Below are 24,801 nucleotides of genomic sequence, written 5' to 3' on the forward strand. Positions count from 1 at the left end.
AAGTTTGGAAAAATAAATCTGATAAAAATATACCATGCTGTTCTTCAAAATTGTATATCATAGTTTGCTGATTGTAATTTTGTTTGAGTGGAAGCTATATTTTCAACGGAGTGAAAGTTCAAGGCGCATGGAACATTGCCTTTGTCCCACGTAAATCAAAACCTCACAGATTAAAAATGTCTGTAATTTACTTCATCTCGACATGAATAATATACCCTTTAGATAAGAGTAGTTTTCTTTAGAACAAATCTTGTTTTTGTGTGTGTCTGCCATAGATCCAATAACTCCATACCATTTGCTTTAAATCAAGTCATCCAGGGTTTTACCTATTCCAGGTTGAACATGTAGAGGTAGTCTTGACCTACCACAGTTCATATAGTTTAACAGCACTAAAAAGTGACTTGTGCCTATTTTTCAACTTCTAACTATTGCACGTCTCCATGGACCAGAGGTGGTATTCTGCCGTTTTGCCCCTGGTTCGGGTGAACCTATAGCAGTGGTGGTGGGAGGCTCCACCCACCAACCCAGATGTCATCATGAATGCTCTGTGCATTCGCAGAAGCGCCATGCGTGCTCCCAGTTCCGAACCAGTAGAGAAGAGGAAGAGGAAACCATTATTGTCATGGACATTTCATCAAAATTCAGACGTTTGGCAACTGACTCCTATTTATGACGGTTGCGTGTCCTGGGGTCACCTTTTGTGACCTTCTGACAAGTAAAGTCACTGGGGAAGCTGGATTCATTTAACAATCATATTTAACAAAGGATTCACTTAAACTGTGGCAAGAAAGGTCAAAAAATGAGGCAAAGCTCACTTAACAAATCTTCCACTTAGCAACAGAAATTTTGGGCTCACTTGTTGTAAGATGAGGACTATCTGTATTTGCTATTCAAACATTCATAATTCTAATTTTTCTAATATTAGTAATACTAGTAATTACTAATAAATGAGGCCTATGGGCTGTTTAAATTTTTATAACTTTTGTAAAGAATGGTTCGTTACAAGGAGCCACGGTGGCGCAGTAGTTAGAGTGCAGTACTGCAGGATATTTCTGCTAACTGCCGGCTGCCTGCAATTTGGCAGTTTGAATCTCACCAGGCTCAAGGTTGACTCAGCCTTCCATCCTTCTGAGGTAGATAAATGAGGACCCAGATTATTGGGGCAAAAGGCTGCCCCTGTAAACCGCTTAGAGTGGGCTGTAAAAGCACTGTGAAGCCGTATATAAGTCTAAGTGTGATTGCAATTCTTGGAGATGTTTTCTAACACCAGTATCAGCAGATGCTAATTTTTGGAATCTTTTTTTTTTAAAACCGCACTCACGTAAGGAAATAAAATAATTTACTCCTTTTGTTCAGCCAGCATTCCATCAGTTCTAAATCATTGCTTGGATTCCTCAGACACAGAAATATTACAAGAGTTAAAAACCATCTGGGCCACTGTGAGTTATTGTATCTCTTTGTTTTTTAAACCCTGCACTAATTAAATCAGCCTTGTAGACCTGCTAATAGTTATGAGGAACATAACTACTGTAGATAAATTTGTCAGGCTAAATTAAATTTATGTCCTCCTCAGTGTAGACAATCAGAGAATGTTTTGCTGAACTGCAGGCTCTCTGAATAATTCAGTGTTGAATGGTACATCTACTTTAAAACATGTAATATTCCTGAAGAAACTGTAGATTATTATCTCTCCTTTTAGTTATTGCAAGTTTTCCAGCAATCTATATTTTGGCAATGCAGATACAGGTAGACCTTGATTTATGACCCCAATTTGGACCAGAATTTCTTTGGCTAAGCAAGACATTTGTTAAAGGAGTTATGCTGATTTTATGATATTTTTTTGCCATTATTGTTAAGGGAATTGCTGCAATTGTTAAGTGAATCACCTAGTTGTTAAGTGAATCTGGCTCCCCCATTGATTTGGGAGAGGGAGACAATGCTGAATTAGGCAAGCTTAGCTCCTCCATGTTGAGGAGCCCTGTCTTTTCTCCTTAAGGATAACTTGTGTTGTTGTAATTGAATTCAATCAGGACACGGTGGCTCAATGGCTAAGACTCTGAGCTTGTCAATCGGAAAGGTCGGCAGTTCGAATCCCTAGTGCTGCGTAACGGAGTGAGCTCCCGTTTCTTGTCCCAGCTTCTGCCAACATTGCAGTTGGAAAGCACATAAAAAAATGCAAGTAGAAAAATAGGGACCACTTTGGTGGGAAGGTAACAGCGCTCCGTGCGCCTTCAGCATTTAGTCATGTCGGCCAAATGACCACAGTGACATCTTCGGACAGCACTGGCTCTTTGGCTTTGAAATGGAGATGAGCACTGCCCCCTAGAGTCAGGAACGACTAGCACATATGTGCGAGGAGAACCTTTACCTTTACCTTAATTCAATCCAATATTTGGTGATTGGTGATCAATTGATCACACTCAGATATAGAAACTCAATGGATGAATTGAGGTGACTCATTATTTTTCAGTCGAGCCTATTAAGGATATAAAATTGAGGTAGGATACAACTTATGCTGTCTGAGCTCCTGAAAGCAAAGTAGAATAAGAATAATAAACAAAGGCATAAATTTAAAAGTGTATAACAAAAGTTTTCCCCAGTCATTCAATGGATAACATCCCCCCATCCTGCTTGTGATGGAAGACAGTCTATTCATCCCTTTCTCCTCTTCTCAACCAAGGAGTGTTGACTTTCCTTGTGCTCTTCACCAGGTTTGTGCTGCACTCTGAATAATTTTCCTAAAGGGGAAGAAGAAATGTTCCTGGATTAAAACTGTTCTTTGTGCATTTATATAGCCCCAGGCAGTGGTGGGTTCCGGATCCTGTCGCAACCGGTACGCTGTGCACAAGGCTGGGCGTCCTAGTTGGGCATGCGTGCTCTCTACTCACGTGCACGCCACCACCCTGCAATACCCAGCTGCTCGGTGGAGGTTGCGCAGGTGCCACACGCTGTGTACATGAGCACAATTGGCAGGTCCCATTATGAACAGCTATGGAACGCAGGCGGGTGGGCCAAACGAGCCACTGTACTGGTGGCCGCTGCTCCCAGCTACTACCGGTACAGCTAAACCGGTCCTTATCGCCCGGAACCCACCACTGGCCCCAGGGTTGTGTTTTCTTTTTTCTTTTGGGAAAAACAATTTGCAGAATTCTGAAGGCCCCTTAATTGGAGCAATGTGAAAAGATGATGAGCCCTGTAAACACGATCCTTGTTGCTTTCGGGATCTCTAATTGGCAGGAGAAGCCGCGGTTTTGCTATGAATAGAACAAAAATCATAATGTTGAGCTTCCAAATATAATCCTTTTATATGCAGCGTGTTGTGCCTAAGCCAAAGCTTACATATATGAATGGTTTCATATTATCTGAAGGGCTATAGAGGGGGTTCCCCCCCCCACTTTTGGCATGTGTTTCCTCTTATTCTAGGTCAAGAAAACTCATTCTTTTACAGAGCAAAAATACTAATGTTGGCACAAGAAGGAAAGAAAATGAAAACCATAGATAACAATACCTTCATTAAGCAAATGAAATTTTGCAAAATAATGGCAGACTTTAAGATGTCAGGATTAAGAGTTCTTGAAACCCTAAAACTTCATATGGGAAACTTTAGTTAGCTAAATGATAACATTGCCTCTATGGGCTTGTGATGATTATTATTGTTCTTATTTCTATTTTTTGACAACTCTGTATAGCAGGAAGAAGAGAGTGACGATAAATAGCCATCTTTCTTAGTACCGAATATTGCCAGCTTTATAGGGGCATAGGGAAAAATGTAGGCACCCAGACTCCGTTGTTTCTTTCACCGGTCATAAATGAATAGAAATTGATGCAGTGTCTACAGGATACCAGTTAAGCACATCTTTCTGTGAACCTGAATGTCTATTTGCAGTTATTCACAAATCCAAAATGTAGAAAATTCAGTGTGTCGGAGGCAGACTTTTGAATATGTTTCCACTTAATGTGCTACTTGATTATTGTTGGTGTGTGTTTTTAATTATAATCCCCAAACGGGATTGTAGAGGCCGTAAACTCCTCTAAGTAGTAGCTGTAATTCATTTTAAAAACAAAGGGGAAAGCTATCAGAGGATACCTAAATTTCCAAGCATCTGAATTGCATCACACAACTGCAAGAGGTAGTGTGGCAGTATAAGTTTTCCAAAGTGGTCACGAATTTCGCTGTTAAACAAATGGTTACATGTTGAGGATTCTAGTAAAGTACCATATTTTTTGGAGTATAAGACGCACTTTCATCCCCAAAAGAGGGTAAAAATTTGGGTGCTTGTTATACACTGAATGTAGCCCCACCCACCCACCGCCCCCCACTCTTTGGCCTCTGCCTCCCAGCAATTTGCCTCCTTGCAGCAAACGGGGAAAATGGGGCTTGCGGAGGGGCAATAGGCTATGGCAAACCCTGCAGCCTGAAACAGTTGATTGTTGCGAGGCCGATCCAACTGACAATCAGCTGCTTGTGTTAATCAGGCTATGCTGAGACTGAAATTGGCTGTTTGCAGTAAGGAGGGAAATTGCGCAGAGGCAGATTTTTTTTCTTGTGCTAATCAGACTGATTAGCACAAGCAGCTGATTGTCGGTTGGATCAGCCTCCTAACAATCAGCTGTTTCAGGCTGCAGGGATTGCCATAGCCTATTGCCGCCACTGCGCAGCCCATTTTCGGCCTCTTTATCCCATTTTTGGCCTCTGCACCTCATTTTCCGCCTTCACACACCCCATTTTCCGCCTATTCTAATCACCACCAACCAGAACGGGTGGAAAATGAGGCATACGGAGGTTGAAAATGCGTCATGCAGAGGCGGAAAATGGGGCCCACAGAGGCGGCATGGCAATCCTGCAGCCTGAAACAGCTGACCGTTGGGAGGCCGATCCAACCGACAATCAGCTGCTTGTGCTAATCAGGTTATGCTGAGACTGAAACTAGCTGTTTGCAGTAAGGAGGCAAATTGCTCAGTGGCATAGTCAGAGGCAGGTTTATTTTCTTGTGCTAATCAGGCTGGGCTGAAACTGAAACTGAAACAGGCTGTTTGCTGTTTGCTGCAAGGAGGCAAATTGCTGGGAGGCAGAGGCAGATTTTTTTCTTGTTTTCCTCCCCAAAAGCTAGGTGCATCTTAAAGTTCGGAGTGTCTTATACGCCGGAAACTACAGTATGTTTCCCATTTCCTTCTTATACATAACTCTTCTTCTGGATAGAATTATCTCCTAAATTTCTTGAGAGCCACTTTGATGAAGATAAGTCACCAAGTTAGAAACTGGGAGATTGTGAGCTGTACTCCTGTCTCAAGGCGCAAAGCCACCTGGGTGACCTTGAGTCATTCATTCCCTCTCAATCCTAGGAAAGTAGCAATGGCAAGATACTTCCAAAGAAATCTTGTGAAGAAAACTGTAGGGGCTTGTCCAATCAGTCACCAGGAGTCAACACTGACTCAAAGGCACACACACAAAGACAAAAAAAAACCCTTTATGTAATTTTGTCTTTAGTATATTGAAAACAGATGTGACTTGAACGCTTGCCCAACTTTATTGTTCTAAAGTTGTAAAACAAAGAATTCCTCCACCCCCTGAGCAACTGTTTCAGCTTAGTACCTAATCCAGTTTACTGGAGAGATGATGATCCAATTTAGAATAGTTACGTAGGCTTTTAAGTTGAAGTTATAACATTATGGCTTGATAATAGAACACCAGAATTGGCACTTGGCTAGGAAGCAGCTGTAGCCCATTTCCTTTGGGCCTGTGTGTAGGTTGCTTGTGTGAGTAAGATAAAGGTAAATTTTCCCCTTGCACATATGTGCTAATTGTTCTAGACTCTAGGGGGTGGTGCTCATCTCTGTTTCAAAGCTGAAGAGCCAGCCCTGTCTGAAGATGTCTCCGTGGTCATGTGGCTGGCATGACTAAATGCTGAAGGTGAACAGAATGTTGTTACCTTCCCACCAAAGGTGGTTCCTATTTTTCTACTTGCATTTTTACATCCTTTTGAACTGCTAGGTTGGAAGAAGCTGGCACAAGTAACGGGAGCTCACATTACACAGCACTAGGGATTCGAACCGCCAAACTGCTGACCTTTCTGATTGACAAGCTCAGCGTCTTAGCCACTGAGTCACCGTGTCTACTTGTGTGAGTAGATCAAGCTAAATCTTGGCCAGTTGGTGGCTAAGTAAAATGATCCTCCTTTCCACATACGAGAAAGTTGTGCCATGGGCCTTTGTGTTATTAACAAACAGTTCAATTTATTGATAGTGTGTGATCAAAAATACCCCAAAGCTCTGTTTTGTTGCTAGCTGAACATTTTCTTTTCAACAGTTATTTCTTTCTTACTATTTTGTTCTAGTCTTTGTGCTTAATGTAAGGATTAAGAGTCTCTTTCTTCTCATAAGGTCTGCTTTCCTTTTCTTCAATTGTAAGAATGGCCTCTGATGCTACAGCGTTAACTAGAGTTTCTTGATTTAGCTTGAACACAGTTCAGTAGTCCGAGTGTAGTTTCTCTTGATGATGTTTTGGAACCTAGCTGGCTACTTGATTTTATACTTCTCCAGGTGCTGCGACCCTGTGATTTTGATTATCCAAATATACTTTGGTGTTCTGATCTAAACTTCCCAAGAGCATGAAGCAAACTCCTGGTCCCGACAAAAAAACCCTTTATTTGCTGTGAATTCTGTTCATTCATATCTAGCAAAGTCTTTCAAGAGAGGATTTACAGTCACAGGCTTTATCTGGCTTGGAGAACTGAAAGGCTGATATCTGCAAAACTTGACAAGGAGTCTTGGAGAGTCCGGAACCAATTAAGCAAACCAATTGTCTCCTGCAAACTCCACTCCCCTTTCGCTCCTCTTTTATTTCCTCTGGGAGGGGCCATTTATTGTCCACCTGTGTCCTTACTCCCAAGTCAACCCCTGTTATTTAGCTGTTCCCTTTGTCTGACAACTCTGTGTATGCACACAGTGAAAACACTGTATCTGTTATGCTGTTAATTTTTTTTTCTGGCATTTATTTCTTTATGGCAGTGGTCACCAATTGGTGGTCCGCAAGAAAATTTTGCTGGTATGCAGAAAAATTATTTGCATTTTATTTATATTGCGCAGAATCAGGGGTCCACTAACAATGGCCCCTGGGACGGATACATGCAATGAATACTTGTGTTGATGCAGAGAATTTCCCCCTTCTGGGTCTTTTTGTGCAGGTCAGAGAGGGGGAGAAATTCTGACTTGGGATCTGCGTCACCTCCTGATGCGGGGCTTTGGGTGAAGGCTAGAGGGAAGCACTGCTCATGGCAAAGAGCCACAGGATCTTGTTCCAGTGGGACTGCATCATGGTCTGGAACTGGCTGACCATTTCAGCCTGGTGAGCCTCCAGGTGCCGGTATCTGGCCTTGCGCTCCTGCCGGTCTTCCCTCTGCTTGGAAAGCCTATGCTGGTAGTCCTCAGGAAGGTGCTTCTACTGAGCCTCTTTCTTGGCCATATCCAATCTGAACTGAGCCAGCTGTTTTGCCAACTCTTTCTCATGGTGGCTGCTTAGTTCCAACAACTGCTTCCTGTTGGAGCCCTAAAGAGCCAGGCAGGCGGATGAGGAATGTCTGGGAGGGGAGGGGCAAGTAGGGGCTGGTGAGGTGCCCCTCGATGTGAGTGACATCAAGTTGGCCATGCCCACCCAGCCACATAGCCACGCCCACCTAGCCGGTCATTAGACAGATCATATTAGTGGTCCACAGGATTTAAAATTATGAATTTAGTGGTCCCTGGGGTCCAAAAGGTTGGTGACCCCTGAAATAACTGACATTTTGCTCAAAGACAAATAAACCATAATTCTGCAACATGGCACAATTGAATAGCAAAACTCTTTCCCATATCATGTTACTTTGGATTGTAAATTTTTGTGGAGTTCTTTTTTTTTAAGAGTGAATGAATACTTCTTCCACTGCAAAGAACAGAACTGTTATTATAAAGGCGTACACCAAAAAGTTATAAGCCATCTTCCTGATACATGATATGCCATATGTCAGAAGTTACAAACCTCTTACTTGGTTTGCTGCTCTCTGCATCTCATAGTATTTATATAATTCAGAAGTAGGAAAAGTTGCCTATTTCCAGTCCGCGTCATCTTTCCAATCTTGCAAGCTACCATTTGAAACCTGGACATTTTGGGTGCAGGGAGAGAAGAGATGAAGGAACAGAGAAATCAGTACTATGAACTCCGTGCTGGATGGGCTTACAATTGTGCTATGTAAGAACTGCACGGTTGCAGAGGGGGTGAAATGTTTCTTGCAGCATGTTTAGTGTTCTGCAAAAAATATGCAAACCCAGTGCTGAGCTTATGTGAGAGATTGTGCAGAAGCTGGGGAAGTAAAGGAAGGGAGGTTAGACATAATGAGTCAAGAGATAGAAAGGGAGTCCATTGGCAACTTATTTTGTAAATGGAAGCTGAGCCCAGGTGGCAAGAAACCTAGGAAGAAACATTTCATATTGTTCAAAGGATCTGCGCCTGAATAAATTCACTATGAAGAAGGCTTTGAAATTTCTCTTGAAATGCCCTAGACCAGGGGTGTCAAACTCAATTTCATTGAGGACTACATCAGGGCTGTGGTTGACTTTGGGCATGGCCAACTGGGTAGGTATGGGTGACTGGGTAGGCGTGGCCAACTTAATGCACTGGGTGGGTGTGGCCATCTTGACACCACTGCCAAACTGCTGGCATGTTTCCTCTTCGCAATGGGTAGACTGGGCTGAAGCGACGCAGGCCAGACCCTTACATTTTACATTTTCCTGGATGGCCCCATGGGCTGGATTCGATCACATCACATGCTAAATCATGATCATGTTAACATACAGCCTGTTGTGCGTTAAAATGGCTTCTACTAAACTCCCGTAAAATGGCTTCTACTGCCCCAGATTCTGTTTACTAAAGACTAACAATAAAAACCCCTTATTGAAATCTGTACTTTTTCCCTGTGTCCTGCCCATGTAAATAAACCATTGTAAATTAAAGATTATTCTATAGGATAATCGCCTCTGGTTCATGCATTCAACAGCTAGCAATTGGGTAATATCCCTGTCTAGATTAAATATATAATCATGGTTAAAGCTAATCCCTCTAAAATCATTAATGCGGTGCTGAAAATAAATGCCAGGAAGACTTTTTAAGCCTTCAATCCTGACACATGAGATAAAATATCATCTGTATTAGACATTCCCCATCCCAGAATATAATTAATTCGGTATGAAGCATCTTCTTGCCTTGCCGTGCCGTGCCGTGCCTTGCCTTGCCTTGCCTTGCCTTGCCTTGCCTTGCCTTGCCTAGCCTAGCCTAGCCTAGCCTAGCCTAAACTAACCTAAACTAACCTAAACTAACCTATATAAAAATGGCTGTGTGTGTGTATTTTCCAGCATAACTCTGGAACGCCTCAAGCAATTTCAACCAAACTTGGTACACAGATGACTTACTCTCTGGAAACAAATACTGTGGGTGTAAGGCACCCCTAAAATCCCCGGGGTGTGTGTTCTGTTAAGATACAGCCTGTTGTGCGTTAAAATGGCTTCTACTGTACTGCTGTAAAATGGCTTCTTCTGTGCAGTGCAGAGGAGTTGCCATGGTAACAGCTTCACAGTACTCCATAAGGGGGCTCCCTCTGGTAAGGGGGAAAATCCAACATTAGAAATTACGTTTGGTCTGGACATTTTCCCCCTATAAATAAATATACGGGCAACACCAGCTTATCGGCTAGTGTTGCTATATATTTAAGGAGTGCAGTGAAAACCGAGGGAGAGGTGTTACAGATTACAGATACTTCTCCTGCCGCACAGGATGTGTTTCTTGGCATGGTTCTCATTTAACGGAACGACCAGCACAAGTTGTTGCTACAGCTTGACGAGGAAAAACAGGAACCTTTCTTCCCCTTCCTCAAGAATGTCATGCCTGATGTTCTTTCCTGCCTATATAAGGGGGGAGATCGGAAGCCACTTTCTTCTCTTCCTTAAAAGCATTTCTCAGAGTTGCAGCTGACTCGCCGATGAATTTTGCATGCTTACATGAAAGGACTTTGGTGATCTTTGCCACTTTTTATGGGATGACCAGTCATTATTTATAAACTTTCCTGCTATTATGCTGATCCTGGTGTTGATTACAATTATTAAGTGTAAAGAAGGCTGTAAATCATGGTGTTATTTATTGATTTCATGTTTCTAGACAAATTATTGGGGTGTCTGCATAATTACAACCTCAGATATATTGAGTCTCATCTATTGCCTTTTCCCTGAGTTAAGTATTATTTTTTCTCGAACCTTTAACTGTTCTCCAGGCTTCCAGGCTAGGATTTAGATACGACACTGTTCAAGGAATCATATAGGCCAGTGATGGCTAACCTTTTCCAGACTGAGTGCCCAAAGTGTGCGCGCACCTGAACCCCCCAAATGCAATGCGTGCACGGCCCCCATGTAAGCACCCCACACCCTGCACAGAGGTGGGTTGCCACCAGTTCACTACCGGTGGTATTTTGGCCTGGGTCGCAGAACTGGCGACTCAGGGTGGATTACCCCCCCCGAACTGATTCCCAGGTGCTTTTTTAGTAATCTTTTTATGTTCTGTGTATGCGCAGAAGAATTTATAGTCAATTGAGCACGTGCACGCAGAAAAGTGCATGCGCAGCGAACCATCAGCAATGCTCTCACCAACCCACCTCTGCCCCCACATATGTACCCCACTCCCCGTGCATGCGTGTGCAGCCCCACATCCATGCTCACGTGCCACCTGCATGTGCCCTGGCTGCCATGCATGACTGGCAGAGACCTGAAGACCAGCTGGCCGGCAGGAGGCACACACGCATGTACGACGGAGCTGAACTGGGGCAACGACTCACGTGCCCACAGAGCGTCATCTTTGTCATCTTTGACACGCGTGCCATAGGTTCGCCATCACGGATATAGGCATTTCACAAAATTAGTAGATGGGTGTAAAAATATTCTTACCATGTCCACTGCTTTCATAGACACAACTTGGCATAGATTGCAGCCTTGGGTTGCTACAGGCAATCCAGCTATACATATTGTATGTACCGTATATATTCAACAGATAGAAATGTAAGTACATAACTAGTAATAGATACAAAAATGTTCTTTTGTTAATATCAAGGTTCTCAAAAAACATACCCCTTCCTGCCCTCACAATGTTTTTAGCTTTCTGTCAAGGTAGATGTTTGAAGGTGTCACTGCTGAACAGCAGAAGCAGAATTTAAATGAATTCACTATAAATCTCTTTTCTTCACAGAGCATAAAGTAATACATAGACATTTGAATCATGTAGAGTACTATCTTCATGTATTTATCAAATTTATAAACAATCCATCTCATCTAAGTGAATCTGGGCAGTTTATAGGATAAATAGAATTCTAACATTCAGCTTTATTTCTTGATACTTCCTATAATTAATAAAACAAGCATTTGACTGTTTAAAAATACTGAAAACACTGAGAAAATGAATTATAATTTTGCAAAACTAGAGTCTTGGAATTTTGGAGAGAAGAGCAAAATGCCCAAATTGTCCCCTTGTCATATTAAAATGCATCTCTTGAATAAATAAATTTATTTCTGGAGAAGTATTAATAGAATTGATGTTGTACTGGATATGCAGATAAATGTGTTTTTAAAGAGTCTATCATCCAAAACTTTAATTGCAGTTTCCTGTTTTTGTCTTTTTAACTGCAGTTATTCCAGTGCAGGATTTTTTGGTTTTGGCTGACAAAATCTGATCCTTATATCTGCCATTTGATATGCTGGCTTCTATTTTGTCTGTACCCAGGATTGTCCCATTGTCAATCTCATCCTAATAAATTAAAATTGTTCAAAACAAAGAGCTCAAACTAGGATCTATAACAGGGGTGTCAAACTCAATTTCATTGAGGGACGCATCACGTTGTGTTTGACCTCGGAGTGGTGGTGGTGTAAGAGTGGGTGTGGCCAGGATGGGCATGGCCAGCTTAACATCACTCGTGTTGGGGGCGCCCTTCCAAGCTCCATTTTCACTGGCAGAGGGTTGCAGGAGGCCGTGGCAGCTGAAAACAGAGCTCGGTAGCCCATTCTCGCTGGCAGAAGCACCGCTGGTCGGCCCTTCACTGTTTCCAAGGTGGCCCTGATCTAAGTACCCTGTGGGATGGAACCGCCCACGGGCCTTGAGTTTTATACCCCTGATCTGTAAGGATACTGTTATGGTTCTACCAAGGCCTTCTCTGTTGGAAAAGAGCCTTTAAAAAAATATATAGTTGTCTTTTGACCCTGAGATGGCAAAGGAACAAATGCATATTCCGGATGCTTCCTGGGAAATGCCAAAAGACAACCTGTTTGGTGAAATCATTTCCGTCTTGACCTGTTCAACTACGAGCCGCTGTTGGCTGCTACAATAACATTTCCCCTGTTCACTGCCCTTTGCTCTAATTCCATTTTGTCCCGGAGGTTCAGGTCATATACAGATGTGCCCTGATTTTACAACACGCTGCTTGAGGATGGAAATGCTTTTGTCTCTCTTGCGTGACTTTCCTCTTTCCTGTTGAGTTAGTCCCTCTGAGTATTGTTTAACTTTACGGATCTTTTTCTTTTTTCAAATCAAGAATTGAACCCTAGGAAGTGAAGTTGGAGGATTGGTTTTGTTAAATATCTTCTTCCATGTTCCTGGAGGAAGTTTACACCCCAGCACTTCAGTAGAATCCCCTCTGCCAGGTGTGACGTCAAAAATGGGATTGTTTTTCCAAAAAGCCCAAAGACGTCGCATGAACCGTGTCTTACGCTGATTGTGTAAACCAGCTAGCTCCTTTTTGTGAGTTTTTAACTGCCCTTTTCCCCTTCTCATTGTTGGAAAGAAGAGCAGTCTTGAAAAGAAATGAACTCAACCGAAGCAAATGGGAGGTGAAAAGATGTTAGCTTGCCAAGCTACTAACTAAAGGATGTCTCGGCTTGCCAAAAACATGGATGAAATGGGGAACGGCGGCCTGGGGTTCCAAACAGCAGTTTATGATTTTCAGAAAATGACTTCGCCCTGCCAGTGTTTGCAATGGCAAAGTCTCTCCGCTTGGCTGTCATGCGTAGCCTTTTCCTTGGAGCAGATAGAAAGGAAGCGGAATTCACCTTAACTTGACTGCAAAATATGCGCTGAGATGACTTGAAAGCCAGAAACAATTTTCAAGATGTCCTACTTAATTGCTAAGTCATGCATGAGTCTGGCTCAGATGAAAGGGTTTTTTTGGGGGGGGGAGGGGAGCTAAAGGTGTGTGTCCGCGCGCTTGTGTGTGTGTATAAGTGCTTTTTCTTCTTTGCACTGATTCTCTTAGCTAAAACAAAAACAGGGCCAAAGGAATCCCTCCTGCTAAGTAGAAGCGGAGACCTAAACAGATGCATCCTGCAACTGTGGGCCCCTATTCTCTTCCCTGTTAGCCACACTATCTAAATTTAGCCCATTGTTAGGCTTGTCTCTGATTCCTGCCAAGTCTCTCTTCTTATGGTGGAATGTAAATTCAAGATGTGTGAATAACTGTGGCACAGGACAATTCAAGGGGAGGGATGGAGCTCCCTCCCACCCCCCACGAGTGGCTGGCAGGGAAACAACACTGCTATTGTGTCTTTGGAAGCAGAGTTGTTGCGTTTTGCTGTAGTCTTTTGGGATCCTGGGCTGTTGTGTCTTTGCGTACAAAGCCACCTTCTGATAGAGTGAAAATGCTGAAGCAAGAAATGGGAGTGAGTTGTATTCTGTCCTCTCATCTCCTGGGATCTGTTAAAATGTGTATTTGTTCGTGGTCAGATGCAGTGACATCTAAACGTTAATCTGCATTGACAGCCAGCCATAAAGATGAATTGTTTGGCCTCTGTCACTCATATAAATGGAAAGAAATGTGATTTATTCATCTTTCAGCTGAGATGGCTAAATTAATTTCTTAATAACAGTATGTTGTATTGACTAATTTATTCTCTTCACCTTGTTTTGGCTTAGCTATACAATAATATGAGTTTGTTTTGGTGTAGCATAATATGCGAATCCAGTCCCTGTGCTTTTACGAGCTGTGATTAAGCAAACATGGCTTAGCATGAAATGTGAATCCTATCAATATTGGGATAGGAAGCCCCAATTCAATTTTCCACTTGATTATAAACTTTTTCTGGTTACTCTTTTGCCAGTTACCATCTTTCAGTAACATTAATTCTGAATTTACCTAATTTATCCTTAAATGTCTGTCTGAAGATAAGATGAATGAAAAAAAAATGAGGTAACAACTTATCAGCTTCAAACTAACTTTGGGATATGTAGTAATTTTGGGTCACTTGTGCTTTCTCAGCTTGCAGATACTTCCCTCCACACTCGCAGTATGCTTTCTGTATCTGAACTGAGATCACATTTTAGATATCTGCTGAGTGGAATGGAATGGAATGGGGTGGGAGGGGAGTAGAGTAGAGTAGAGTAGAGTAGAGTAGAGTAGAGTAGAGTAGAGTAGAGATACAAGAATTTGTCTCCGGTGCATAAGTTCTCAGTACACATACACGCAACGAAGTCATAAATAATAAAATCATAGGTTACAATGATAAATCAAAATATAACAAAGTGATAGTCATAAGATTCCAATAGAAGTAAGTAGTAAGAAAGATGAGGATAATAGTAATACAGCCCTACTATAGGGTCATATATACACTATATATATATACACGGTACTTAGGCAAAAGTTAGTGCTGTGGGAATTATGTGTTTAGCAGAGTGATGGCATGGGGGAAAACTGTCTTTTGTGTCTAGTTGTTTTGGCATGCAGTGCCCTATAGTGGCATCTTGATGGGAGAAGTTGAAGCAGTTAATGTTTGGGGTCTTCAGATATTGTCTCAACCCTCCTTCTGATCTATGAAATATACAGGTTCTCAGTGGAAGGCAGGCTGGTTGCAATTGTTTTTTCTGCAATCCTAACTATCCATCGAAGTCTCTGCCTGTCATGTTCAGTTTCTGTACCAGATTAGACAGCTATAGTAGTACAAATGACATGCTCCCTCCCTTTTTGGCATTTAGTGCCGAAAAGGTTTGCCATCACTGTTGTAAGATATATATTGCTGTGCCATATTAACAGCATCATCTGCCGATCAGTGTGAGTTTTTCATTAACATCTAAATGCCTTTCTTGGAATAACCCATATAGAACTAGAATGGTCTGATCCAATGTTTCAGTCTCCTTAATTGGGCTAAAGCTGAGTAGATAGTAACTGGGCCGGGCACACACCCAAAGTGGTTCTATTGCACCACCATCTTATTCTATTGCAGCACCATCTACGGTGCCGCCATCTTGTTTTTTATTTCTGTCCATGCACAGAAGCAATTTTTTGTACTTCTGTGTGCCCGTGCCTGAAGCACGTCCCTGAGCGAACCAGCAGTAACAGAAGCCTGAACCCACCCCTGGGCTAAAGGTACAGCACTCTGTGCTCTTCAAAACAAATAGAGATATTAATGGAACAAATGAAAACTTTGTGTTTTCTTTGAAGCCTTCTTTCACACAACACCAGCACAAGTTCCAGCCCGCACCAGTCACACAAATTTCCCCAACACTGGAGTTGTTTTTGACATGTGACTTCTTTAGGTTTGGTTTAGGGCCTGTGGGATGGCCAAGCGAATGTATTAGTTTGGCCTTTAGTCAGAAATCTTGTGGTGTGGGTGGTTAGGAGAGTTGGCTTGGGAATGTACAAAAGGAGGAACACCATCAATCATTGGGAGCATGATGTCAGTTGTAATGGATACAGTAGATTGCATCAAGTGCCCCCCCCCCTTGCTTTGGCATAAAAAGTGCTTCCATTAATGGACTTGCAGCAGCTCTCACAAAAATTATCTCCATTAATAGGAGTAGAGACTGTGTCTAGAACAGATCTCTTTGATAAAACATTTTTTTAAAACTTTCATCGGACAATAGAAGAGTGGTTGCTGATTTGTCATTCATTTTGGTCTCTATTCATCCCCTCCAAAAAATGTGGGCAGTTTTATGGGTTATTGTTCATTTTTCCCCTTTTAAATTTCCCTAAAAAGTTTACATTCAATTTTAAGCAAGTGTAACATTCACAAAGGTGTTTTTGAACCTGGAAGGTCAGCCATCCCTCTTGACAATACGAATCTTGTGATGATGTGTGGGTAGAATGAATGGCTCAGCCTGCTGAATAGGAACCAAGGCAGGGACAAAAAAACAAGAAGAGGCCACAAAAATCAGCTGATACTATCAGTAGTATTAGATAGATAGATAATAGATAGATAATAGATAGATAGATAGATAGATAGATAGATAGACAGACAGACAGACAGACAGACAGACAGACAGACAGACAGACAGACAGACAGACAGAAGTAGTGTGTGTGGTTTTTACATGTTTGTAAATTAAAAGTGAGGCAAAAAAAAAGAATTCTTTATTGGCCAAGTGTGATTGGACACACAAGCAATTTGACTTCGGTGCATATGCTTTCAGTGTACATAAAAGAAAAGATGCATTTGTCATGAATCATAAGGTACAACACTTAATGATAGTCATAGGGTACAAATAAGCAATCAAATCATATTAGGAAGCAATCAATATATATTATAAGGATACAAGCAAAAAGTTAGTCATTCAGTCATTTGTGGGAGGCAATGGATGATAGGAACAATGAGAAGATTAATAATAATAATAATAATGCAGACTTAATAGTTTGACAGTGTTGAGGGAATTATTTGTTTAGCAGAGTGATTGTTCCTGTGTCTAGTTGTCGGTATGCAGTGCTCTATGGTGTCATTTTGAAGGTGGGAGTTGAAACAATTTATGTCCAGGATGTGAGGGGTACGTAGATATTTTCACAGCCCTCTTTTTGACTCGTGCAGTGTACAGGTCCTCAATGAAAGAAAGGTTGGTAGTAATTGTTTTTTCTGCAGTTCTGATTATCCTCTGAAGTCTATGTCTGTCTTGTTGGGTTGCAGAACCAAACCAGACAGTTATAGAGGTGTAGATGACAGGCTCAATAATTCTTCTGTAGAACTTATATTTCTGATGGTGCCATTGCCCAGGTTAGCCAGTGTAAATCCAGTTCATATTTCTAATGCACACAATCCCAACTTGGTACTCTTCCCACAAGAGGGGTTGTTCAGGTTGGGGAGGTGCTCCACTACATCCCTCCCCAAGTTGCATGTCACAATCCCAACTGCTTCTCCGAGGACATCTCTTGGGATGGATGAAATCAAAAAATAGTATAATTTTGACCCTTGGGACTGGCGTCCCCTTGGGTATATCCAGCCGAAACAGCTTCCATGGATCGCCGTACACAGTGGCGTCAAATTTCCATGGAAGTCGCCTATACCCACGATGGGTGAAGAGGCGTCAAGTACAAGTACAAGTATAATTCAGCTTCCCTTAAGCTGGTTTCTTCTAGTTTCCCAACCAGAATACCTGAGTATTGTAGATTCTCCAGCTATCAGTATGCTTCTCAGTGTTGCATGAAGTACAGGAAAAGTAGAGCATAGACATTATAATTTTAGAAGGAAGATTTATTACATTTAAGGAGAATGGAGATGCATCAAGGGTGTTCAGTTTTAACGAGAAAAAAAATAATCAGAATTCTTTATTAGCCAAATGTGATTGGACACACAAGGAATTTGGTGCCTATGCTCTCAGTGTACATAAAAAGAAAAGATCCATTTGTCAAGAATCATAAGGTACAACACTTAATGATAGTCATAGGGTACAAATAAGCAATCAAATCATACTAGGAAACAATATCAATATAAATCGTAGGGATATAAGCAACAGTTATAGTCCTGCACTCATAAGTGAGAGGAGATGGGTGATGGGAACGATGAGAAGACTAATAGTAATAGTAATGCAGCCTTATGTAGGAAAGGATCAAGCACGATTTTGTAGAATGCGGAACTTCTTCCAAAGAAATTAAAATGCTTTTTTGTTTATTCTCTTTGCTTTTTAAGGTTACAGTATTTTTCCTGTTTTGGAAAATAAGTGGTAAATCTCTTTTGCCTGGTTAAGACTTAAAGGATGTTGTCCTTCACAAAGATAGAGTATAATTCAAGAAAGAAATAAAAACTTATTAAACTGCTATTCATTCTTCTGTTTGCCTGTTTTTAGAAGGTAATTTGCCTTGACTTTCAAAAACTATTTTTTTCTAAATTATTCAGAAAAGTGATAAAGTATTTGCTGTAACTTATGATGGCAATGTATATGAAATAAACATTAACCAGAAATGACAGCATTTTAAGGAAATGTAAAATTCTCTCTAGAAAGTTGTCCTATTTTGGCTGTCTAAATTTTGTATTTCAAATTTTGAATTCTGAATTCCTCGCCAAAAGGAAAAACAAAACAAAAAACAATTCCAAGCTGGTGATGATACATAATACGGGTAGTCTTTGACCATAATTGAGCACAGAATTTCTGTTGTTTAAGCGAAACATTTGTTGTGAATTTTGTCCCATTTTATGATCTTTTTGCTACAGTTGTTAAGTGAATCACTGCAGTTGTTAAGTTACCGTCAAGATTGTTAAGGGAATCAGGCTTCCCCATTGACTTCACTTGTCAAAAGGTTGCAAAAGGTGGACACATGATTCTGGAACACAGCAACTGTCATAAATATTTGCCAAGTGTCTGGATTTTGATCACATGACCATAGGGATGCTGCAACAGTCATAAGTGTGAAAAATATTCATAAGTCACTTTTTTCAGGGCCATTTTAACTATGAATGCTCAGTAAATGAACTGTTGTAAGTAGAGGACTACCTGTATTACAAGGTCCCCTCCATCCTTAGCATTCTATGTCCTGTGATTTAAGTGTGTTGAGGTACAGGGAAATCACAAAATCATGGCAGGTTTTTGATTTATTTGGGGCAGTGGTAAAATCTAACCCACCACCCCCGGTTTTGTGGGTGTGGCTTGGTGGGAGGGTTTCATGTGACTGGGTAGGCGTGGCCAACTTTTTTTCACTTTCAGCTTTTTAAAAAAAGCTTTTTAAAGCATTTTTCCCTTCCGGTTCACCTCAGCCGCGCGATCACTGGAAGCTATATTTTTACTACCGGCTCGGCCCTACTGATTCGGCCAAACTGGGCTGAACCGGGAGGATTTCACTCTGATTTTGGGTCTGTTTTCTAGTGTGGAAAATGAAGATTGAACCTGAATTTTGTACAAAATCATATGTACCATTCCCTTAAACTCAAAATAGATTAGGAGGTTAATGAATTTTTACTAGGTAATTGGATGAATCACAAAGGTGAGAATAGCAACTACAAGGAAATGAAGATGTCCTGCTCTCAGCAGTTCTATGTTTCATGTTTCAAGATTTGAAACAGTATGTATACATATGTGTGTGTGTGTGTCTGTGTATATAGATAGATAGATAGATAGATAGATAGATAGATAGATAGATAGATAGATAGATAGATAGATAGATAGATAGATAGAATTACTGCTTCCGTGTCTTATAATATGCATGCAACTTTGACTAAAAAATTCTGCGGAAGGCTAAAGACTTTTCAACCAATTGGACTCTATTCTACTACCGCGTTTCCCCCAAAATAAGACAGGGTCTTATTTTCTTTTGACCCTCGAAATAAGTGCTTGGCCTTATTTTCAGGGAGGTCTTATTATTTTTGAGGTGCAGGAGGCAGCGAGCGTGGTCACCTCATGGCTGCTACTGTATTGCAATATTTTCGGGGAGGACTTATTTTCGGGGGAGGGCTTATTTTAGCTCATGCACTCAAAAGCCTGATTGGGCTTATTAACTGGGGAGGTCTTATTTTTGGGGAAACAGGCTATTGCTTCTGCAATTTGGCAGAATGCCGTCACCTATTAATCCAAGTAGTAAAAATCTTCAGTGCATCATAAATACAACAGTGTAAATCCATCAGTAACTGTGATAAGCAGGGTGAAAAAAAATTGAACCAAAGTACTCAAAAATGATTTGCTATATTGTCACAGAAACAACAAATTGGAACTGTGCTTTATAGAAAGTTCTGAACTCAAAGGATCTTATGAAGTAGGCCACAGTCTGTAAAACAGTGAATATATGAATTTTTAAAATACCATAACTATGTGATTATAAATATTCATTTCATGAGGGAGGCTGTGTGCATGCAAAACAAATTTAACTCGTTCTTTTTAAAGTTGATCATGAAAATTCTGCCCATCCATAGAGTAAGAAAGACCACTGCTAGAATTAGAGTAGCAACCGGAATTCCAGAAGAAATTTCATGACAAGATAAGCAGCCAATCAAAACATCTTCTCTCACATTAACACATATGTGATAGACCATGATACAGATCAGGGGTGGGTTTCTCGCCCCGTTCCAACCAGTTTGGTTGGAACCGGGCCGGCGGCGTCCTCGTGCACGCGTGCGGTGTGCACGCGCGTGGCGCACGCATGCGTACTAGCGTCTGTGCGATGCTCCAGCTGCTCCTGGAGGATCGCGCAGGCGCTGTATGCGTCCTGCGCATGCGTGGAAGCGCAGAACTCATCAAAACCGGGTAAGGAGAGCGGGCGGGCGGCTGAGCCCTTCGCCGTTCCCGGAAGTTACTTACTTCCGGGTTTGCCGACCAACCGGTTCACAGGGACCGCCGTGAACCGGTTGAAACCCACCCCTGATACAGATTCTTTCGAAGAAGATTGGCCAACCATCAGTTTTCAGTTGCTTATTTTTAAACTTAGTTGCTTATTTCAAGGGTTCCCAACTCCTGGCCCATGGATTGGCACCAGGCCGCAGCATGGCAGAAAGCAGGCCGCACAAACAAGCTAAACCCCATCCACGGGGTACAGGCAGCACACAAACCACATTCCCTCTGGTCCACGGAAAAATCACTTTCCATGGAAAGAGTGCCCAAAAAGTTAGGGGGCACTGATTTATTTAATCAATTATGTCTTTGCTTTTTTTCAAAAATGAGTGGCTATCTGTAGGATGCAATAAGGGCAGAAACCCTTATTGTCAGGCCTGGAAGCTATTTATTGCTGTGGGAAACTGGGAGGTGGGGATTATATGGAGTATGGGAGATATATAGTCTAAATAACATCCCTTTCTCAGAGAGTCAAGGACATCTTGCCCTGTACCTGGAGTGGTGTGACTAGGAGGCATCTCCAGTTGGGACACTGCCTGATTGGACCATGTGATGGACAGAGCCGAGGTGGTGCAGTGGTTAAATACAGCACTGCAGGCTACTTCAGCTGACTGCAGTTTTGCAGTTCGGCTGTTCAAATCTCACCGGCTCAGGGTTGACTCAGCCTTCCATCCTTCCGAGGTGGGTAAAATGAGGACCCGGATTGTTGTTGGGGGCAATATGCTGACTCTGTAAACCGCTTAAAGCCCTATGAAGCGGTATATAAGTCTAACTTCTATTGCTATTGCTAAGTGGGTGCTAGAAAGGGAATTGAACTTTCATTTGGGTGGGAAAAACTTGGAAGCTTTCAGATTCGGGTTTTCCCAGATGTGCCAATATGACACCTTTAATAAAATGGAACTTTGAGGAAGCTCAAGCCTCGGAGTCTTCTTTCGTTGAGGGTATTAATTGGAACCCTGACAAATGTTTTGCTGTCCATATCACGAGGAAGTAGGCCTCATTGTGATAAGGACATGTTCAATCAGGTTTGCTCCTCGTTCTCTACCAGTGCTGCTCTAGATTCTCATCTAGGCCCCCGGGACAGGAGAGGTTGCCCAGATGCAATCTGTTTCTTAGCCCCCATCACCCTCTCATTCCAGATGGCCATGAGGACTTTGATTAGATCATGCTATAGACCAGGGGTGGGTTTCTCGCCCCGTTCCAACCGGATTGGTTGGAACGAGGCCGGCGGCGTCCTCGCGCACGCACGCGGCGTCCTCGCGCACGCACGCGGCGTCCTCGCGCACGCACGCGGCGCGCACATGCGTACTAGCGTCTGCGCGATGCTCCAGCTGCTCCTGGAGGATCGCGCAGGCGCTGTATGCGTTCTGCGCATGCGTGGAAAGCGCAGAATTCGTAAAAACCGGGTAAGGAGCGGGCGCGGGTGTGCGGGCGCGCGCGGGCGCGGGGGGGGGCTTCGCCGTTCCCGGAAGTTACTTACTTCCGGGTTCGGCGACCAACCGGATCGCAGGGACCGGTGCGAACCGGTCGAAACCCACCCCTGCTATAGACCCTCCAGAACAGGGGTCCCCAACTTTGCAGAGGTGGGTTGCTCCCAGTTCGGCCTGGATCAGGCAAACCAGTAATAGCAGTGGAGGGAGGCTCCACCCACCTGCCCGGATGCCCGAATCGGTAGTAAAAAAAATTGGTAACCCACCACTGCAACCTTGGCAACTTTAAGACTTGTGGACTTCAACTCCCAGAGTTCCTCAGCCAGCTGAAGAACTCTGGGAGTTGAAGTCCACAAGTCTTAAAGTTGCCAAGGTTGGAGACCCCTGCTCCGGAACAATCCCAATTGGTTCATTAATTTCCTGGACTGTCCCATAAGGAGAAGCTTTTCTGTGTACCCGTGGGAACATCATCCCTCTGGAGACCAGGTTAACTCCAACCCTCCTGGCTTTTCATAACGTCTTCAAAGAACAAATTTTATACTAGAGCCCGGGGCACAAGATGTGCGAAGGAACCCATCTTCTAGTTATGGTAATTTATGTTTGTGATTTTTTCTTAGTTGCTGCCTTTTAATTTTTTATATGTGTTTGGGTTTTATTGACTTTTAATAGCTGCCCAAGGACATTTGTTTGAGATTGACAGTCAAATAAGTTGATTAAATAATTCCACCCCCCCTTCTAGTTCATTCTCAATTCCCCAGAAGAAGATGTTTACAAGACAAGTTCAAGCTGTTCAGAACAGCTGGCTCCTTTCTAAGGAAGGAGGAGAGAAATATATATGGGTGTGTGTGTGTGTGTTCCAGCCTAACTCTGAAACACCTTGAGCAATTTCAACCAAACTTTGTACACAGATGACTTACTCTCTGGAAAAAATACTGTGGGGATAAGACACCCCTAACACCCCTCGGTGTGTGTGTTCTGTTAAGATGCAGCTTGTGCCTTTAAATGGCTTCTACTGTCCCACCGTAAAATGGCTTCTACTGTATAGCGCAGTGGAGTTGCCATGGTAATGGCTTCATAGTCCTCCACAAGGGGGCTCCCTCTGGTAAGGGGGAAAATCCAACATTAGAAATTACGTTTGGTCTGGACATTTTCCCCCTATAAATAAATAAATTCCCGGGCAATGCTGGGCTATTAGTTAGTCTGAGAAAAAACTTCATGGGAACAGGATGAAAAAAACATGTTTACTATACTACCTAATGTTTGGTTCTTTGGATGGTTGATAAGATCTGGAGACTTCTGACAGTTCATGTGGATACTTGCAGGTGTTAATACCAAAATAAGCTTGTGGTTAATATCTTAGAATATTTTGCCACCCTGCAAGATTTCAACCATGTTTTTAATATTTGGGTCTAGCAGTCACTACCTATAAAGAAACATGCTGACTCAACTTCTACAAATAAAGTCATGGCCCAATCCACTGTTCGGTGTGCTACTGATTTAACTACTACCTCTTTAATAGGACTTTGTTGAAGCTGTAATCACATTGCAAGTCACAACACTGCAGGATCATGGATGGTTCTAAATACTTTCCAGACTATTTACTCAGTGTTTACCTTGTTTTATTAAAGAAACGACTACTTTGGAAGTCGTCAGAGTTGCCAGAATGGGCTGTGGGGACAGCAATAGATCACTGGCTTGTGATTTATTTTTTCCCCGGTTTTGGGCAATGTTTTCAGCACTGCCAAGAACTTCTTCATTATCTGCCACAGAATGCCAAGATTTTAATCCCTAGAATGATGCTTGAAACATTCTTGTAGGCTCCTCATTCCTATGCAACATCAGCTCGGCCTTTCATCCAGAGTTTTGTGAAGAATGCCTGAGAAATCCCCAGTTTTTTCCTGAACAGAGTCTGAAAGCTCTGGTTCTGAAATGGGGAAGATAACAATGTCAAATAGTAAGAGCATGGCTACATCAATTATACTGGCTTCCAGATGCTTTTTGGGTCCAATTCAAGGTGCTGGTTATCTCCTTTAAAGCCTTAAGTGGCAGAAGAGCAGGTTACTTGTGGGAGCACCTCTCGTTGAAGGTATCTCTGTCCTACTAGGTTAGATAGGGTGGGCATGCTCTCATCCCTTAAATTTTGCCATCAGCTGGCTCTTCAGCCATATAAGTCCTGTAAATAAATACATGCATGCAAACAAAATCCTGCTTGCCTTTTCCTAAATATATTTGTTTTTTTCTTCCTTTCTTCCTTTTCTGTCTATCTTTCTTCCTTCCTCCCTCTTCCTCCCTTCCTTTTTTTCTTTCTTTTCTTTCTCTCCCTCGCTCCCTTCCTCTTCCTTCCTTCTTTCCTTTTTGTCTGTCCGTCCATCCGTCTGTCTGTCTGTCTTCCTACCTACCTACCTACCTACCTTCCTTCCTTCCTTCCTTCCTTCCTTTTTACCTGTCTATGTGTCTTTTTCTTTCTTCCTCCCTCCCACCTTCCCTTCCTTCCTCCCTTCCTCTTTGCAGAATACTGAAGTCTTAACATTTCCCTTCTGCTTATTCATCTTCTGATTATTTTTATTGGTACAGTTGCCTGTGGATTATGGGTACAACTGCCAGCACAGCTCAGCAGACAGTAGCAACAGCAACATTTGAGAACATTCACGGCAGTGGAACCATGGAGGATCACCATTCCCTCAGCATCCACTCCTTCCAGACCATTGGCCTCCACAATAACAAAGCCAAGTCTATCATTACTAATAAGGTGGCTCCTGTTGTTATTACGTGAGTTGCAACCACCACCTATATTCTCTGCAGAT

The 24,801-nt window shown here is 42.3% G+C and overlaps 1 protein-coding gene across 1 annotated transcript in view; it reads left to right on the forward strand.

Moving 5' to 3' along the window:
- The window catches only part of PALD1 (phosphatase domain containing paladin 1), a 128,981-nt gene that overhangs the window by 11,556 nt on the left and 92,624 nt on the right, over positions 1–24,801 (forward strand). Inside the window, exon 2 of the mRNA XM_032232026.1 lies at positions 24,572–24,766. Coding sequence (XP_032087917.1) covers positions 24,585–24,766 — 182 coding nt within the window. The 5' untranslated portion in view covers positions 24,572–24,584. The remainder of the gene's footprint in view (positions 1–24,571; positions 24,767–24,801) is intronic.

Source organism: Thamnophis elegans, chromosome 15 (genome assembly GCF_009769535.1).
Source record: "Thamnophis elegans isolate rThaEle1 chromosome 15, rThaEle1.pri, whole genome shotgun sequence".
Lineage (NCBI taxonomy): Eukaryota > Metazoa > Chordata > Lepidosauria > Squamata > Colubridae > Thamnophis > Thamnophis elegans.